This window comes from Sciurus carolinensis, chromosome X (assembly GCF_902686445.1).
Source record: "Sciurus carolinensis chromosome X, mSciCar1.2, whole genome shotgun sequence".
In the NCBI taxonomy this organism is placed as follows: Eukaryota; Metazoa; Chordata; class Mammalia; order Rodentia; family Sciuridae; genus Sciurus; species Sciurus carolinensis.
Window position 1 is genome coordinate 127,272,240 of NC_062232.1, and position 19,055 is coordinate 127,291,294.

The window sequence follows — 19,055 nt, forward strand, 5'->3', positions numbered from 1 at the left end:
CACTGCTTTTTCTTGGGTCACATTCTCTAACCCCCATCTGCCCCTGCTCCGACCCGGCTACAACTGTGATATTTGATGGAACACAAGGCTTCGCTGCGGTCCAAGAGCCTGGCTCCTCCCCCACCCACTCAGCCAACTTTGAATGGAGACAGGAAGCTCCTCCCAATTGTCCATGCTACAGCCAATCAGGAAAAGGAAGGGAAGGTGACAGTGTGTGCCAACTCTTGAACTCAGACAGTGTGTCCATGTGACCATTTGATTATCCAGCCTTCATGTCAGGACCACCCAGACAAACTCGGTCCTTTCCCCATGACAGTCTTGCAGAGTCTTGGACACCCACCACCAAATAGACCCCGAATCTGCTCTGCTCCAGTCACTGCATACTTGGAATGCAGCCAGTTTGTCTGGGTCTCCCTGAAACTGGCATGGCCAGATTCCTGTCCACACTGGGAATGGTCTGGCCAAAACAAAGTAGCATAGGACTGTCACCTCCCTCCTTCTACATACTCTGCTTCTATTAATGCAGCCTAATGTTACATTTGTTCTTTTGGTGACCACATCTCACTGCTGACCCATTCTGAGCACACAGACATTCAAATTGCCTTAGTTTTTTCTCTGTGCACTTGCTGTTGAGCTCTGCCTCTTGCCCCATCCTATGCTATTGCAGTTGGTTTTTTAACCCAGGTGCAGAATCCTACTTTTCTTTCTACCCGTGGAATTTTGCTGGGGAGGGCGGGACATGCATGTGAGCGTGTGTTGGTGTGTTCACTCATGCTTTCGCTGCACCAAAGCCGAGTCCTAGGTCCCCACACAGTGATTCCAAGACTAACATTTCTCAGCACCTGTAATCTAATGTGTCTTTTTCATCTTCTGTTTAGCAAGAGAAGCAGAGATCAGGTCTTATGGCAATGACCCCTAAACAGCGGAGTGTGTATATCGCTCAGCAGATGAGTCATTTTCAAGGTAAGCAGTCAAGGTCAGTCTTCCCAAGGGGACCAGCTAGGGGATGCACATGTGGGGGTGGGGCAGGATTCCACTTCTGAGAAAGCAAGTCAGCTAAGTAGAACATGAATTCTGACCCTGGCCATTCACTTCCCCACACATTCATGCAGAGCTGGACTGGTCTTCCAATTCTCATGAGTTCCAGGGCTACCAGCTCCCAGAGCCTCTACATATAGCAGGAGTCCCCCACCTACATGGTAGTTATGAATATAATTCATATATACTGGCTTAGGATACAGCAGTTAGCAAAAAGCCAGGCATGGTCCTTTCTTTGTGGAATTTACAGACTGCAGGCAGAACTGAGTTAAGCAGTCTTACAAGCCAGTGAGGTGAGATTGGAGCAGGCCAAGGGTACTCATGGGAACACGCAGCACTTGTCCCTTGGAGAGGGGATAGCATCTTCATTTTACCCAATGCCACCTCCACACCATTGATCGTCCATCCTCATGTAAAAACCACTCCCTTGGAACTTGGTACCAGCCAAGTCTGTGTCTATGTGCCCAGGCTAGAGTGGCATGTCAGGCAGGTTTCAGCTACAGGGACTGAACAGACCAGTTTCAAGAAGGCTGGTGGCCTCAGGAGGGTTAACTTTTTGAGGTTGGAGTGTACTAAAGTAGTTGAAAAACGTGGGGGTACCGTGATAATAAAAGAACCTAGGCAGAGTTACAAGAGAGAAAAAAAACTATGAGTGATTATGAGCAAGGACTGGAAGATGGGTAGTATCCAGGGCTGGCATTCTGGCTGCACTGTTTCCTGTTTGACCTCAGACAAACTGAGAGACTGTCATGTGCCTCAGTTTCCAAAGTTTGCACTGCTCAATAGTACCATAGACTCAGGATGCATTCTCAAACTTAGGCACCTGGACCCCACCTCCCCTTTTCTGCTCGCTCTCTCTCTCCACCCCCAAGCTCTGCAGGAATCAGCAAGCTCAGAAGGTAGCCTCCTAGGTTTCAGCCTTTACAAAGGAAGCTTATTGCAGTTCAAGTCTGCAAACATATGTGCCTCAAAGATGGGGCTCAGAGGCTTTGTAGGCTGTGGGGAACACTCCTATTATCACACTTGTTGGGTGAAGACCTGAGGCAAGCCACACCCTCTCTAGTCTAAGGACTGAGCCATCTTCCGCAGCCCAACCCACTCCACCCCACCCCTTCCTTTCTTCTGCACGAGGGTAATAGCAGACACAGCCCCTGGCGTCACAGACATTCCCATCCATTTGAAAAGGTGGACATCTGGCATTTCCGTCCAGCATGGTCTGCTTTGGGTGAGGGGTGCTCTGTGTACAGATGTAAGAGGTCTGGGAGGGCTTCCCAGAAGAACTGTCAGTCTCTGTCCAGGCTGAGGGCAGAGAAATGAGGGCAAATGAGAGGAGTCAGTGGGGGCTGGGGTTGCTCGGTGAGGGACATGAGGTGAGAAGACATCCATGCTGAACCCATAGCCTGTCCAGTGGCCACAGTCCCTGCTGAGGATGCCTTTGGAACTCATCCCCATGTCTCTCTTTCTGTAGCCGTCCAAGAACAAGTCACCTCCAAGTGTAGCCAGACCAAGGCAAGCCCCCTGTCCAGCCAGCATATGATGCCATCCACACCTGGGCTCCTTCAGAACAGTGTGAGTCCAGAAATAATCCAACCCACCAGACACCAGAGCAATGAGGGCATGAGTATGATCTCGCCACCTCTGAAGAAGCAGCAAAGAATATTCAACTCTGGCCCCCAGTGTCCCACACCCTCACACTTGGACCAGAACTCCCAGGGCAGTCTTGGCTCTGTCTGCCAGCATCCACAGAATCCCAAAGCTACCCCCATAGGAATGTCGCTGCCCAGGTTCTGCTCTCACCCCCTGGACAGTCAGCACTTGAGTCCCCACCAGCTCAGATGGCCCAGTATGCCAAGAATGCCCACTGTGTTCAACAATGCTGCCTGGGTGGTAGCAGCAACAGCTGTGACCACAGCAGTTTCGAGGGAACCCCCTCCAAGCCATGGAGATGACAGCATGAAGCATCATTTTGATAGCAACTCAGTCTTTGCCAAGGTGCCCATGGGAGTGCACTCAGCAGCCTCGGCATTTCCATCTCAGCAGCTGATTGTGCCCCCTAGTCAGGCTGCCTCAGGAGGCACAGCTGACCAGAAGGTTAGTGATGTCTTGGCCAACCCCAGCTTCAGCCTACTGGGCAACCAGAGCCTCCAACAGAGCCCTGTACGGGTCCCTGTGCCTGTGCTGAACACCAAGTCCCTCCAGCAGGGCATGGCCAGCATGGCTCCCATGAGTCCCATTCAGGGCATTGAGCCTCCAAGCTATGTGGCCGCTGCCGCCGCTGCTGCTGCTGCATCTGCCATAGCTGCCAGCCAGTCCCTGGGTCCATTTAACAGAACAGGTACCCCCACTGAGCTGCCACCTGACAACCTTTTGCCCCAATCTCATCCCCAGCCCCCACTAAATGATCTGATTTCACCCCCTGATGATAGTGAGGTGGATTTCATTGAAGCTCTCTTGAAAGGCTCCAGCGAGGGCCCAGATGAAGATTGGGTGTGCAATTTGAGGCTGATCGATGACATTTTGGAACAGCAAGCTGCAGTCCAAAATGCCACAGCCCAGAATGCTGACCAACTCACCAAGGGTGCTGGGGTGCTTTAGATCAGAGCAGGATGCCCGCAGAAGCCCCCATGTTGATGTCACTCTAAGGAGTGGCCTGAATCCACAGCAAGTTCACAACTGGCTCCAGACAGTCACACATGGCTCCTCATTAGTGGTGTCAACCTTGCCCATCCCTCTCTCTACCCAAAATGATGGAAAGCTGGAGATTTTTCAAGCTACTTGTATATATTTAAAAATTTTGTAAATGGTTTTCCTAAACATGAATGACAGAAGTATTTATACTTGGTTTTGTGACTTTGTAAATAAAGTGACGGCTTTTGTTTCAATAGAGATGTGTTTATTATGCCTTGTTTTGTGTTTACTATACATTTTATACAAATATGCAGACAGTGTTGTCCACTCCAGTGACACCTTGTTAAGCCAGGTGACTGAGTCGCTATGGTTTTGATGCTGTGGTTCTGATGCAATGAGAGATGTGGATGTGACCAATGGGTGTTGTACAAACTGACAAATGCTGAATAGAAAACCACTTGGTCACTGATTTCCATTTTCACTAAAAATTCTGTCACTTGCCTGGTGTGACTGTTAACCTCATTGTAGACTTTTCTGTTCCTGCTAGTTCTTTCCTAATAAGCATCTATAGCTGAAGCTATTTTATTGTTAAGTGCCCCCTGAGATACTGCAGGGAAGATAGATGTCCTTTAGATTTGGGAGAGGTGCAGAGAAAGCTGAACGCTGTTCAAGCTGTCCACCTTGAGGCACTAGAACATTCCCCTCCTTCTGTCATTCAGACCTCAAAGAAAGTCCCCACTTCGTGCAGCTTCAGGGCACCATCCCAGGGTGAAGGTGAGCCGGTCCTGCTTTCAAGTCTGCTTTCAAGTCCTTCAGCATTCGTTTTGGTGTAAGGCTCTGTGGTTTGAGGTGAAGAGTCTAAAAACATTAATAGTTGATTTGGAGTTTGTCTTTGATGGTTTCTATTTGCAATTATTGTCATGTATATTTGAGTGTCTGTTATAAAAAAAATCTACACCCACTGTCCTGTTAACTTTTCTCAGTGTCCAGATTTTGTGTAACCACATTTTAATTGCCACCTCGTATTTTGCCTCTACATCAAAATCTGGCATCTATTTCAAGCCGGTGTGTTTTTTTTTCTGTTCTGTAATAAACAGCCAGGAGAAAAGTGCCTCTATGTTTTCATTTTTCCAGGGAGCGTTCAGTACCTACAAACCCAGGTCAGCTTAGCCTGCTAGTGTCTCTGGTTCTCAGAGGCTGATGTCTTGTGCATCAGAAAGCTGCCACTGTGAGGGCAAAGGGGTAACTAGTCTGTGTAGCACACATGATGGTAATTGACCATCGTAGCATAGAAGTATATCATTTTTGACCCTAGCTCCTTAATTTGCAGAGGAGGAACAGGGTGGGTGGCCCCTAAGGTAATTCCACAGTGAAGGCAGGGGCAGGGAGTCTCCCTCCGGGAGTCGAGACTCTGCACCTCCATCCTCTTGCCCTTGCTGAAGACCACACTTGCCCTCCTTTGCTCAGACACTGCCACCCTTGAATATGAAGTGAGAGTGGATCCAGACGAATTGAGCACATGACTATGTCAATTTGCTATCCAAGTGTGGCCCTGAAAATCAAAGGAGATAATAAAGCAGGCTATGAGCAAAAGAGCAGTGAGGCCTTACTCCAGGGCTTTCAGCTCCACTCATATAGGGGCACCCACAGAGACTGGCTGGCAAACTCAAACTCAAAGTCAATGTGTTCTCTCCTATGTGGAGAGAGGGGGAAAGGAAAGAGGGGGGAAGCATAGGATAATGTAAAGATAAAGGGAAGATTAGGGAATGTGGAAGGAGATTGAAAGGTGGAGTGGAGAAACAGGTAAGGGGAGCCAATGCAGAAGGAGTTCTTGGAAAACCATGTTATGCGTATATATAAGTATACAACAGGGAACCTTACGTTTATGCATACATAAAAGAATCAAATATAAATAATAGGTGAGTTAAGAAAGCCTCATAGAGGAAGGAAAATGGGAGAGAAGAGGAAGGACTGGAGGGAAAAAGGGGGATTATGAACTGAAATTTAATTCCATGTGTGCATGAGTTTGTCAGGATGAACCCCGCTACTATGTGTAACTATAAAGCTCTAATAAAAAATTTTAAAAAGAGTGGCTGGGTAGGGAAGTGACCCTGAGGTGGGTGACATGTCAGCTGCATAGAGAAATATACCCATACTTTGAAAAGGGAGCTACAAGAATCTAGTGACACAGACAGGCAGTACCCCTGCAGCATGCAGCAAGAAGGGTCCCCTTGCCTCCCTCTCCCATGGCTCTGGCCCAAAGCCTGGGCTATATGCAGCCCTGCTCATTCTGAGTGGAGCCAGGAGAGTTTAGTGGGTGGGGGCCAGGAGTTGGGGAACCAAATGGTGCAGGTAGAAGGTCAAAGTTGGCTTGCCTTCAGGTCCAGGATGTCAGTGAAAGAAAAGGCATTACAGAGATTTGCTCCACCTCCAGAGGAGCTCTGTTCCCTGAAGTTCCAGCCCAGCCCCCTTAAATCCTGACTAGCTTGTCAATCCTAGCAGCCCAGGAAGCCCACCAGCTTTCCCCGCTCCCCTCCTCTCCTTTCCCCAGCCACACATGCATCCAAAGGCTTTGCTAAGAGTGGTAAGTTTTCTTTAAAGTGCTGCAGAAACAACAGGGACTCCCATGTGCTTCACCCATGGGCCACCAACATCACAGCAACAAAGTGCCTTCCACAGAGCTTTGTCTGATTTGAGCCTCCTCTGAAGGGGACCTTAATAAGATGACTTGAACCTCTGCCTCTCCCTCCAGGTGGCAAGGACCAAACCAGTAGGTGGCAAGCATTCACAAATGGAGCTACATCTGTCCAAAGGTGGGGAGAAGCTAGTTGGGACACACATACACACACACACACACACACACACACACACACACGCTATAATAGCATGGTTGAAGCAACAGTTGGGATTATTCACAAATGGAGCTACATCTGTCCAAAGGTGGGGAGAAGCTAGTTGGGACACACATACACACACACACACACACACACACACACACACACACGCTATAATAGCATGGTTGAAGCAACAGTTGGGATTAAATGTAGTTGAAACATGTTCTGAGGTGGCCCTGTCATGTTCAACAGAGCCAAAAAATGCTCTCATAAGATGTCCACATCCAATACTTGATGGCTGTGACTTAGTGCCAAAAACCTCAGGGTGGAAGAAGCCTTACCTGACCAAGGACCAAAGGAGTCATGGAAACAGCCATTATCCAAAAGCCCCAGCTTTTATCCCCCATTCAGACAGGCCCCTCCCACTTCCTGCTGAGCATTCCTGTAGGTCTAGGTAATAGGTATCTACTCCTTATCAGTATTATCCATCTGACTCAAGTGTCCTGTCCATGATAGGTACAGCTATGCTGGAGCCATAGGACTCAGCTTTCAGGTCTCCTGTCTCAAGGTTTGGACCACACGCCCAGTGACTATTTCTCAGAACCTGCCAGTCAAGGAGCTGTATCCCATACCCTGTAAATCCCCCTACCCAGCCCTCCCGGATGTCCTCCTCAGCCTGCCTGAGAGCCTTATGGGTCAGAGTGTCCCCACTTCAGTTTCCCAGTCTCCACAGACCCAAAATAAAAGATGGCCATGTCCCACTGAGCTGATTCTGTCTTCCAGTACCAGAGGGTCTAACTTCCCAAACCAACCACATGAGTGACCTCAAGGCTGAACCAGTTTGGGCCACAGTGCAGACAGTTCCCTGAACACTGTTCTTGATACCTGATCCCAGCCTGACCTCCCAGCCTCCCAGCAGTAACTTCCCTCTCATCTGTTCTCACTGCTTCTGTCACTAGCACCATCAACCATTCCTCTGCAGGATTCTTCCCAGGGGCACCCATAAAGTGCCAACCCCAGCTCTCTGAAGCCCTTGCCAAGGAGTGAGTGCCAATGCCCTGCCTCCTTTTCCTACCCACCCTCAACCCAGAGAAATGCAAATCCAGTGTCATCTCCTTCCCCCTAAGTAGTCTGGTCAGAACACAACCTCTTCCTAGCCATAAAACCAATGAAAATTTCAATCCTCAGCAGATTCACTCCTTCACAGAAATGTGCTGTCCCTTGGATCCTGGGGCCTACAGTGTCCTGGGACCCTTCTTCCCCTCTGTCCTGCACCTGACTCTCTCTCTTGCACTGATGTCCATTCTCCCATCTCTCTACAAGGAGACACTTCAGTCATTACTTTTCTAACTTGACCTCGTCCTCTCCCTACCTTCTGGCTTTTTCTCCTGGGCAGACAAACTGGTTCAGTATCCTGCATCCCAACATCTCAGCAGCTCAGCATCTGGACATTCTGACTGAAAAGAGTGTGATACAACTGGTCAGGGCCCTAATTTTCACTCCTGGGAATGTTGCTGGACTAGGTCTCACAATGGGCCAAAGCCCTCCAGGCACCTTGAAAGGGTGAAAGAACTTGGAGTCTACATCCTTCCTTTGACAGTAGCCTGGTCTAGAGTCCCTCAGTGATCTCCTTCCTGGCGGCATGTTTTTCTCTGAGAGGATTGTGGGGCACTCAGTTGCTCATGACTCCTGAGGAGCTACAGGTAGATGCCTGAAGGACTCCCATTAAAGAGGCAGAAAGAACCACAATCTCCCCTCCATCCCTGAGGCCAATCCCAGGGGAGCTGCCAGAAGTTCCCAGGGAGGTATGTGAGACCCCAGGTCTTCCCTCCTCCCTTACAGCAGGCTTAGGCCCAATGGAGTGTTGAGACCAAGGTCTGCGGGTAAAATGTTGTCTCTCATTTGTCCTCCACCCAGAAAAGCCAGGGGATCCAGAGAAGTAGTTCTACAATTTTTTTTTTTTGCAGGAGGGGGCACCAGGAATTGAACCCAGGGGCACTTAGCCACTGAGCCATATCCCCAGCCCTTTTTCGTATTTTATTTTAAGAGAGGGCCTCACTAAGTTGCTTAGGGCCTCACAAAGTTGCTGAGGCTGATTTTGAACTTGAGATCCCCCTGCCTCAGTGTTCCGAGCTGCTGGGATTACAGGTGTGCACCACCTCACCCAGTGGACAAGATGTTCTAAAAATCAAATGTGGTTGTCTTCCCTAGTGTGTGGCCATTGTGCAATTCAACTGAAATGTTGACATGTGCATGCCAGACATGGGGAGGTACACATCATCCCCAACCTCACAGAGTTGACTGGGGAACGGTGGGGGGGTAGAATACATCTACCAGGATGATACTAGAGAAACAGAACCAGTAGGGGATTATGTAACGGGGTGGGGCAGGGACCTGGTTAGGCAAACCCAAATGCACAGGGCAGGGCACCCGGATAGGCAGGCTGGAAACTCAGGCAGAGGCTGGTGCTGCAGTCCACATGTAGAAATTCTTCTTTCTCAGGGAAACCTCAGTTTTGCTCTTAAGTTCTTTCAACTGGCTGGCTGAAGCTCACCTAAATTTTGCAGGGTAATCTTCCTTATTTAAATTCAAGTGATTGTAAGATGTTAATCACAGCTACAAAATACTTTCACAGCAAACATATTAGTGTGTGATTGATGAACTAGTCACCAAAGCCTAGCCAAGTTTATGCATAAAATGACCCAGTAAAAAGGGACAAATGATACAAACACATGGGCAAATAGAATAGTAGTAGTGTCAAGATCTATGAAGGAAACACAAAAGGGGCAGAGAGAGGGAGAAACCTCAGTTTGGTGGGGCTAGTGGGAAGCAGGAAACAGCATACTTTAGATAGGGTGCTCAGGAAAGACATCTCTGAGGGGGTGATATCTGAGCTGAGATTAAAGAGGGAGAAGAAGCAAGCCATGCAAAGAGCTAGGGCCAGGATGTTCCAGGCAGAGGAAACAGCAAACACGAATGGGAAGGAGGCCATGGGGCGGAGCCTGGTGAGCAAAGGAGGGGACAGGAGAGCACTGGGGAAGCTGTCTTGATTCCACAAGGGAAGCCTTGGGTCACTTCAGTGCCCACGAGGAGACTAGACCTCAGAATGAATGAGGGAAGGCATAAGGAGGGTCTCTGCCTGCCTGCTTCACCCTGTGGGCTTGCCAAGGACCATTCAGCTCAGAAGGTATAAACTCCTCATTGTGCCTCCTCCAAGCTTGGGCATCCTCCTCTTCAGTGAAAGGTGGTCTTCCTGTTCCCCTTCCTCACTTCTGGATGCCTGAAAACTACTTGGTCTCCAAGTCCAGAACCTGGGAGTCATCTTTGATGGTTGTTTTTCCTTTACTCCTTCCGTATCCCAGACAGATGTTTCTCCCCCAAACAGATCTGCACAATCTCCGTGATCACAATGAAACCCCAATAGGATGATTTTCTGAATATGACAAAATAGTGTGAAATTATTCATCTGGAGATTCAACAAAGCAAAAATATCAGGAAATTTCTAAAAAAGAAGAATAAAGAAAGGATTCTAACACTATGGAAATATTATGTTAAGCAAAAGAAGACAAACTCAGAAGGTCAAGAGTCATCTGTTTTCTCTTATATGTGGAAACTAGAGAGGAAAAAAGGGAAAGGTTGTACAATCTCATGAAAATTAAAGGGAGTTCAGTAAAGCATAGGAAAGGGACCAGGGGGTGGGAGAAGAGGAGGTCAAGGGGAAATACTGATGAATGATATTGGCCAAATTACATTGTTACATTATGTCCATGTACTCGTAATGTAACAACAAATACCAGCATTATATATAACAATGATGCACCAATAAAAACATGGAAAGAAGAAAAATTTTAAATTTTTTTAAAAATAAAGAGTAGATATTTTTATAATCAAGTTAGATAAAACGTCTCTAGTCATGACATTAAGCCCAGAAGACATTAAGGGAAAACTCCTGAAATTGCCTATATAAAATTTCTGAAACTTGCTCAAAGAAAAACACATCAATCAAAAGATAAATGACAAAATTAGAAAAAAATCACACCACATGACACTCAACAGCTAATTTTCCCAATATGTAAAAATAAAAGTAGTAAATTATCTGTAAGAGAGATGAGTATGAATTCCATAGCAATTTTATTCACAATAGTCCAATACTGAAAACAGTCCAGGTGCCTATCAATAAAGAAACTCTGATATATTTATACAATGCATTCCTACTCATCAATAAAAAGTCATACTCCTCAGCAATGAAAAGAAATGAACTACAGATACAGGCTGCAGCACAGAGGGATTTCAAATGCATTATGCTAAAAGAAAGAGGCAACACACAAAAGCATATACTGTATGATTCCATTGATATAAAGAACTAAGATAGGAAAAATTATGAATGGTGAAAAAATCAATAACGCAACCCTTTGGTCAGAGTTGTGGGTAGGCTGGAAAAAGGCACAAGAGAACTTTCTGGAGTGCTTGTAGGTTCTATACCTTGATAGGGTTAGGTTACACAGGTGTATACATTTGCCCAAACCCAGGGAACGGCTTCTGTAAGATATGAACATCTCCTTGTAAATAAATTTGACCTGCAATAGAAGAATCTTAAACAAACATTGAACTCTAGTTAATGATTTGCTTTAGTGCTTGGGGGTAAGGTGTACTGAGGCCTGCTGTGTACTTTGAAGCCCATAAGATAAACAAACAAGGATGATTGATGGGTTGATAGAGGAAAGGGTAGAGAACAGATATGTGACAAAGCAAGCAGACTATCATGTTAATATTTAAATCTGTGAGGTAAGTCTGTACATTTCTTCAAACTTTTAAGAATAGTTGAAAAACTTCACAATATTAGGGGGAGATAATTTTCAAATGTACTAAGGTGTTTTTTAAAATACAAATCCAGCAATCTGAGGTGGAAAAAAAAGACCAGAAACTAAGTTGCACTTGGGAGGAGGATAGGAATGGTGCTCAGTGCTCCTACAACTGCTTTTCCAAAAGTCAACAGAGTTTAGTCCAAAACTGGGGCAAGGAGGCAGTGGGAGGACCTCAATACACAAAGCAACCAAACAGATTGGTCTTCGTTCTAGTGTGACAACATTGTGCAGAAACTAACCACCTGAACTGTTGACCAGATGTTATGCTCACTTAAATTATCCCTGTGTTCTCAACATTTTTAAAACTATTATGTTTTCAATTGTTTCTATTTTCAGCTTCTTAGCTAAATGATTTACCTTGATAAACATTTATTCTTTTTTTAGTATTTTTTAGTTGTAGATGGATAAAATACCTTTATTTTATTCATTCATTTATTGCTGAGGATGGAACCCAGAGTCTCACACATGCTAGGCAAGTGCTCTACCACTGAGCCACAACCCCAGCCCACATTTATTCTCTTGTACCTACTAAATGCAAAAAATTAAAAGAATTATTTCAAATCAATAAAAAGAAGATTAACTACCTATTGAGGAAGAAATTGAAAAGGACATGAATAATTATTAATAGAAGAAACACAGGTTTGGGGATGGGACTCAGTGGTAGAGCACCTGCCCAGCATGTGCACAGCCCTGGCTTACATCTCCATCACTACAAAAAAAAAAGTATAAATACAAATTTTCTATGAACATGTAGTGAATCCCCAACCTTCCCTAAGACAAAAGGAATGCCAATAAGACCAATGACACTCTGTTGTGTCATTTCTGTCAGGTTGGCCCCAGATGTAAGAACTGATAATAAATAGCCAGTGTGGATGAATTACAGGGACCTGGTCCTCTCTCCTTCACTGCTAATTGGAGGGCAAATCTATGCAACTTTTGTGGAGACAGTTTGGCAAGTCTCAGGAGAGCTTCAACTTTAGTTTGTGCACCAGACCACCTGTAGGGCTTTTGAAAATATGACTGCCCTGGGCCCTAACATCAAAGATAATCATTTAGTAGAACTAGGATAAGGCTCAGGAATTTGCATATAAAGCTTCAGGATCAAGGAGAACTGCTTTGACTTCTGGCATGATAAGAATCTGTCATAGGAAAAGTGGTAGGGTCATTCACAGATGTGTGTACAAAATAGTTGATTACATCCTTTGATCTCACACCAACCTGGAAAATTCTCAACTGTTCAAAATAGGGCCGAGCAACAGCCTTCAATGGAGTATTAGGCAGTTATTAGAAAGAATATGGAATTTTCCATTTTTGAAAGTCTGGCAACATTTTCCAGCCAATTTGGCCCCATTTGAGAACCTTCAGCATCACCTTCCTCTGTAGACCCAAAGATCCAAGAGGAGCCTCCATGAACCTACTACAAAAGTTTGACCTAATCTTGCCTCCAGAATCTTGCCTGAAAATTCTCAGGGAGACAAAACAGCCCTTATCCTTGCTCCACAGAAATGCTGAGTAAGGGGCCTCAGTAACCGGAGCTTCTACTGCTCAAAAAATGGACAGTGAATAAGAGACTGAACAAAAGAGGCCCTCAGAGGAGACGCTGTTACTTTGGACATTGCAAATGCTCAGCATTTAACCCTCCCTCAGCATTTACTTTATCAGAATTAATTGATATTAATTTTGACTGCCATCATTTTATAAATAGTCCTGTCAATCTTGAAATGAGGAAAGTACCCTCTCATCCCTCTTCCTCAAGAACACAGGTTAAGAGTCTCAGGGACTTGATTATCAGCCTTGGTACTAACTAGCTATCATTTCCCTCTGCTAGAAGAGTTGCTTCAAAAACAGTTTTCAGAGAAAAGATGCAACCAAACAGGCAGCAGAAATGGGATGGGGCCTTTCTCCATAAAAGAAATTCGAAGCTCCTAAGATTTGGGGTTAAAATTTGTCTTGTTCATGGAGATCAAACCAAATACAGGTATGAACATCCATATTGCATTGCCAAGATTCTTCCTGGTAAGTGAAAACAACAGAGAGTCAGCAAGTAGCAACAAGATGCAGAATTACACCAAAGGCTCTTACTGGCAGCAGATTTGATTTGATTTCAGGATCAGCACCAAGACTTTCCACTAGGGACCTGAAGAGCACTATGGGGCAAACTGGTAGGTTTCCAAGACGGAAGTTGTCTTTTTCTCTCTTCAGATCTGTCACTCTCCCTTCCATGTTATCTATGGTTCAAAGTTACATAGTTTGGTTGCCTTGGAATTTTAATGTGTATTGTTTGCTTTTCTGGATTGTCCATTCTTTGACATGTAGCATGTGTTTATTAGATTTTAAAGTCAATACTATGAGACTCCATATTAAGAGTACGAAGCAAAACATTTTTTGGAGCAAAAGGATATTTGTGATTTTACTTTGCATTGCTTAGGCAAAACACAATTGCAATAAGGTGAATATTTACCTCTTCCATAAAAATTTTTAGTACAAAGTTAATGTACTTAGAGGAAACTATCATTAAAATTCAGTTTTGCTTAAAAAAGGAAGTGTGCTGCCTAAGCCTCCCTGACACACACACACACCAGAGACCCAGCAAAGTGCAAGCAAGGCTTCTCTTCTTCTTTGCTTCTTGGGCACAGGTCACTGGCCCCACCCACTCAGCCCCCTTCACCACAACCCCCATTTTATCTTCCAGAGAGTGGAAGGAAAGTGGACAATGAGTCATCTCCTTCTGAGGCACGGGTGCCTGAAAATGGGAGGCCAGGCATCCTGCTTGAAATAGTGGGTAAGGGTAATGTATATGTATTATCATAAGAAACCTTGCCATCTGTGGGAATATAGTCTCCTCAATGGAAGATGGAACTGAGGCTGTTAGCAGAAGTTGTTCCTGGAGTGGGGGTGAAGAGTGCTCCTGATTTTGCCTTTGTGCCTTCCTAAAATCGGGGAGCTCTTTCCCCCAACAGGTTTTATTCGACCCAGACTTACCTGGACCTTCTTGGGATTGTTTGCTGATTTAGGCAGAATCTTTCCAAATCCCAGACTGCAGAAGATCCCCCTCAGCCTGACTTCCACCTCAACCCACAAGCCACCTACACAGACCAGTTCCATTCTTTTCCTTCTAAAAGTGGATTTTTCAGTGTGGCACAGTGGCACAGCTTGTGATCCATCTACTCGGGTGGTTGAGGCAGGAGGATTGCAAGTTCAAGGTCATCTGGGCAACTTAGCAAGATCCTGTCTCAAAATTGAAAAAAAATATATAAAGGACTGGAAATGTAGCTCAGCATTAGAGTACCCCAGGATCAATCCCAAGTACCACAATAAGTAAACAAATAAGTGGATTTTTCTCCTCTTTCTAACCCACTCCCCCTCTATGACCATGGGTGGTGGCTTCTGCATCAGAAGACTGGGAGTTTGGTCATGGTTGCTGAAGCATCCACTAGTTTGCTGGAAATTGAAATTCTGTGGTCATTGAAGATGTGAGGCACGTGTAACAAAGCCTTCATGGAAATGCAGCATTTTCATTTCTATTTTCTGGGTGGCTTTGCTTTGGATTTGATAAATCAATCTCCTCACACTCAATAATGTGGCCCATGGTCAGCAACAAATGAGGAAATGTGTGGCCCTTTCAAAATGTCATGCAGAGTACTGGCCCACCCTACATGCTGCCTGCCCAGAGCCCTGCCCCTTTTGAGTGGCTGTGGCTGCAAAGCTCCTCTGGGGACAAAGGGAACAGACTTGGCACACTGACCACCCTGGCCTGCAAGCAGTAGTGGGAGGATTCAGCAAGTGTGGACTCAGGCCAAAGGCAAAGACCCAGCTGCCCCAAGGCCTCATGGGACTTGGACACAGTCTGTGAGCCAAGGGGCACCACAGGGCAGCCATTAAGCACTGGAGTCTGGCGCCAGAGCCCCTGTGCTCAAATCATGGCTCCACAACTTGTTAGCTGTGGGGCCTTATGCAGGTCAGCAAAACTTAGTGTCTCTGTGCCTCAGTGTCCCCATCTGCCAAATGGAGAAAATACAAGTATTACCTCATGAAGCTGTTGTGAGGAGTGAGAAAACAAATACATTCCTCAGAAGAGTAAAGAAAGAGTTACCCTAGGACACTCCTAAGTAGATAGCCAAGAGAAACGAAGCAAACGGCCACACAGACACACATGTAGGACTGTTCATAACAACACTATTTATAAGAGTTGAAAGGGGAGACAGCCCAAAGGTTCATTAAAGGACTGGTGGATAGATAAACAAAATGTGGTCTATCCATATAATGGAGTATTCTTCAGACTTAAAAAGGAATGAAGTACCGACTTATGCTACAACTTGGATAGACCCTGAAATCATTGTTTTAAGTGAAAGAAGCCAGACACAAAACTTCACCTCATTTAATTCATTTGAAAGTACAGAATAAGAAAATCCATGGAGACAGAAGCTAGATGAGTGGGAAGAGAGGCAGAGAGGCATGGAGGCATAAGGGGATGATAGCTAAAGGAGGTCTTTTGTGGCGATGAATATGTTCTAAAATGGTGGTGTGATGGCTGCACATATCTATGAATATAACCAGTGAATTGTACACTTTAAATGGGTATGTTGTGTGATAATATCTCAATAAAACGGTTTTTTTAAAAAACACAAATTTTACTCTGCTTGAAATAAGCCAATCATCAAAAAATAAAACAAATGTACTTTGCATTGAATTAACTTTTAACAAGATTCAATCCATGCAAGGCCTGTAGAACAGCCCTCACTAATCCTAGCTGCTTTCCTCTCCTGTGTGTGTCACTGCCTTCCCACAAGTTGGGCACCCTGAGCAAGTTCACCCATGAGGATATTTCAATGCAGAGCCCAAGCTCCCCACCTCCAGATATACCCTGCCCCTTGTGAGGATGTGAGGCTCAAGATATTAGACTGAAGGCTTGGTTCAGAGGGACCACCAGTTTGAGGCACAGAGGTCTGCACAAGAGTAGAGAATAATATGGGTGAAGGGAGAATCCACTGAGCAAATAGCTTAGAAATCATCCCATGATTCAAACGTCAATTTTTTGTGCACAGAGGACCTCATGGCTGTGTGTCCCTCTTGACTCCTCCCGCAACCTTCCAGGAACATGTGATCGTGCCCATGGTCTGCCTGATCCTAGAAGCAGGAATCCCTGAGGGGAATTGGAGGCTGATGTCCAGACCCTCTGCCCCACCTCTGTTTCTCAGATGGCTGTGCCCACCTGGTGATAAGCTGGATCCTTTGCAATGTAAAATTACTTATTGGATGAAAAGCAAAATTGTAATTGGGTAGTTCCTCCTACCTCTAGCAGTTGGTCATAGGAGACCTGCCTCCTCAAGGAACAGGTCTATCACTTCTGGAGTCACCTAGTGTCAAGCAGATCTGACGGCGTGCCCCTTGCTATGTCCTTGCCTTCTTCCACTCCACTCATCTCTTCCTCAGCTTTGGCCTTCCAGTCATGGCCTTCCTGGGCTTTTCTAACAGTCTATACCCACCATGCTGGAGGGTTAGGGATAAGCCCTACCACTGCCCTTTGTATGTGCTGTTTTCCCATGGAAGCTTGCTGCTGGCATTAGTTGTTACTATCTTCTTCATTGGGATGATTCATAACTATGAAGATACAACAATGTCCTCCCAGGCAAAACATACTATTAAAATGTATTTATCTTTACATTTTTTCATTTACATTTCTTTGTGGGTAATATTCGGTTCACAATATTCCAGAGGCAATATTCCCCACAATCTTCCATGATAACTGCATGGCTAAAATGAACACAGGAATAACATAACAAGAAACAAAGTCAGCTTTTAATATCCAGAAAATATTTCTTGTGTCCATTGACCAGATAGTAGTCTCAAAAGTCATGCTGTGTAACTGGGAGTGGTCGTGCATGCCTATAATCCCAGCATCTAGGGAGGCTGAAGTAGGAGGCTTGCAAGTTCAAGACCCACCTCAGCAACCAGTGAGATCCTAACCAACGTAGCAAGAACCTATCTCTCTCTAAATGAAAAAATAAAAAAGGACTGAGGATGCACTAATGCTAGGTTAAATTCCCAGTACCAAAAAAGAAAAATCAAAGCCATGCTGTGACTACTGAGAAAAGATTTTTCTCCTAAACATCTTTGGTTTCATGATGACCAGGTTTATGAGACAGCCTGGCCAGGCTCTAGTTCCCAGTGATTCCATCAAACTAGTCTGTTACTGTGAACGTGTTTGGTAGTTTTTGTTAGTATCTACAATCAGTCAGCTTTAAGGAAAGATTATTAATCCTTGATAACATGACGGGCCAACAATCAGGTGAGAAACCCGAAGAGCAAAAACTAAGTTTTCCCTGAGAAGACAAAATTCTGCCTCAAGATTAAAGCATTTATTCCTGCCTGAGTTCCCAGCCTGCCACCCATCCTATGTCTAGCCCCCACTATCATGTAATCCATTCCTTATTACAGATGTATATGTCATATATATTATATGTATCACATACTTGCATTAATATACTCACATATATGATATGGCTGTGTGTGTGTGTGTGTACTGCTGGTTCTGTTTCTTTGATAAAACCCTGACTGCTACAGTTCCCATCAATATATCAAGTACCAAGTTCAACTCTGTTATATCCTAGGGGTAGTAGAAATACAGGACACCATAAAATAGGTGGAAAGCACTCCTGTTTTCTTCCCCCTTCCCACACCACTTCAGGCCAAAGAGGGAGTGGAAAAAGGAAATAAAAATGGAGAAGCAAGACACTTGGTTCTCACACTCCCCTTAGGATTCAAGTTGCTATCCAGGAAAGCAAGGCAGGGAAGAGGCAAATTGACTCCCAGGTAAGACTCTGATAAGGATACTTCAAGCCCCAGAGACCATGACATCTTCAGTCATTAAAGATTATTTGGCTGCCCCCCACAGAGTAGAGACTTGTGAGCAAGAAAAGAGTCACTATGGACCATGAAGTTGCAATGTGAAGATTTGCCTGGGTTAACCCCAGATGCCAAGTTCACAGCCTTATGTGCACCTGCCCACTCCTATTCAGGATGTCTACATTGGGGCATTGCTCTCAAGGCATGATGGTAAGCAGCATCCCTTTGTTAACAATAAAGAAGCTGCAAAATGAAAATGTGGGAGCTCACAGCAGTTGTGAAAGTCTCTCTCAAACCATGGTGACCACTAAGGGAGTGCCTCTGTGTCAGGATGTGCTAAGTACCTAGATGAGGAGTGGGCAGTGGCCCCACCAAAGTGTCCTCCAAGTATGCCATGGTGTTACCAGCCCAAGATCAGGATGGCTTCTGCCCTACCCTAAGATGAGTGAGTGGCACCACTAGGCCAGGAACTTAAGAGGCTATTGCATATTCTGCCCCAGCCCATGAGACCTGCTGTGGTGACAGCATTGCTGGGAACATCAGCCTTCAACCACCAATTCAGTTCCAGGACAGATAGACAGAGTCACTGCATAACCTCTGTCTCCCCTCAGGATAGTCCCAGGTTGTCAGCATTCCTGTCAGAAGTTCCACAGCAGGAAACACAACCAAGGACAGGGGGGGGCTTTTTATCAAGCTGCACTAGGGCCTCCTGTCTGCTGCTGATCAGTGCAATTGCTGAAGGTCATCCCAGTTGGGCAGGTATTAAGTCTCCTGCTCTTACCTTAGCATCCATTGCAACAGTGCCCAGCAGACATGCACTTGCACAGCCGCAGTGCACTGTGGG

General features: G+C 45.5%; 1 protein-coding gene and 1 long non-coding RNA gene across 5 annotated transcripts in view; one reads left to right on the forward strand and one right to left on the reverse strand.

Moving 5' to 3' along the window:
- Mamld1 (mastermind like domain containing 1) overlaps nt 1-3,922 on the forward strand; it is a 110,026-nt gene extending 106,104 nt beyond the window's left edge. For 3 of the 4 annotated variants that reach the window (XM_047535399.1, XM_047535401.1, XM_047535400.1), the window contains 2 exons: nt 879-963; nt 2,507-3,922. In XM_047535399.1, the coding sequence (XP_047391355.1) occupies nt 879-963; nt 2,507-3,633 (1,212 nt within the window). In that variant the 3' untranslated portion in view covers nt 3,634-3,922. Of the gene's footprint in view, nt 1-876; nt 964-2,506 lie in introns of all 4 variants that reach the window. The other variant, XR_007106342.1, reaches the window with a different exon arrangement.
- A 1-nt stretch (nt 3,923) lies between these two features.
- Nucleotides 3,924-19,055, reverse strand: part of LOC124971746 (uncharacterized) — a 48,813-nt gene continuing 33,681 nt past the window's right edge. The window contains exon 3 of the long non-coding RNA XR_007106345.1: nt 3,924-5,218. This is a non-coding gene — a long non-coding RNA (uncharacterized LOC124971746). The remainder of the gene's footprint in view (nt 5,219-19,055) is intronic.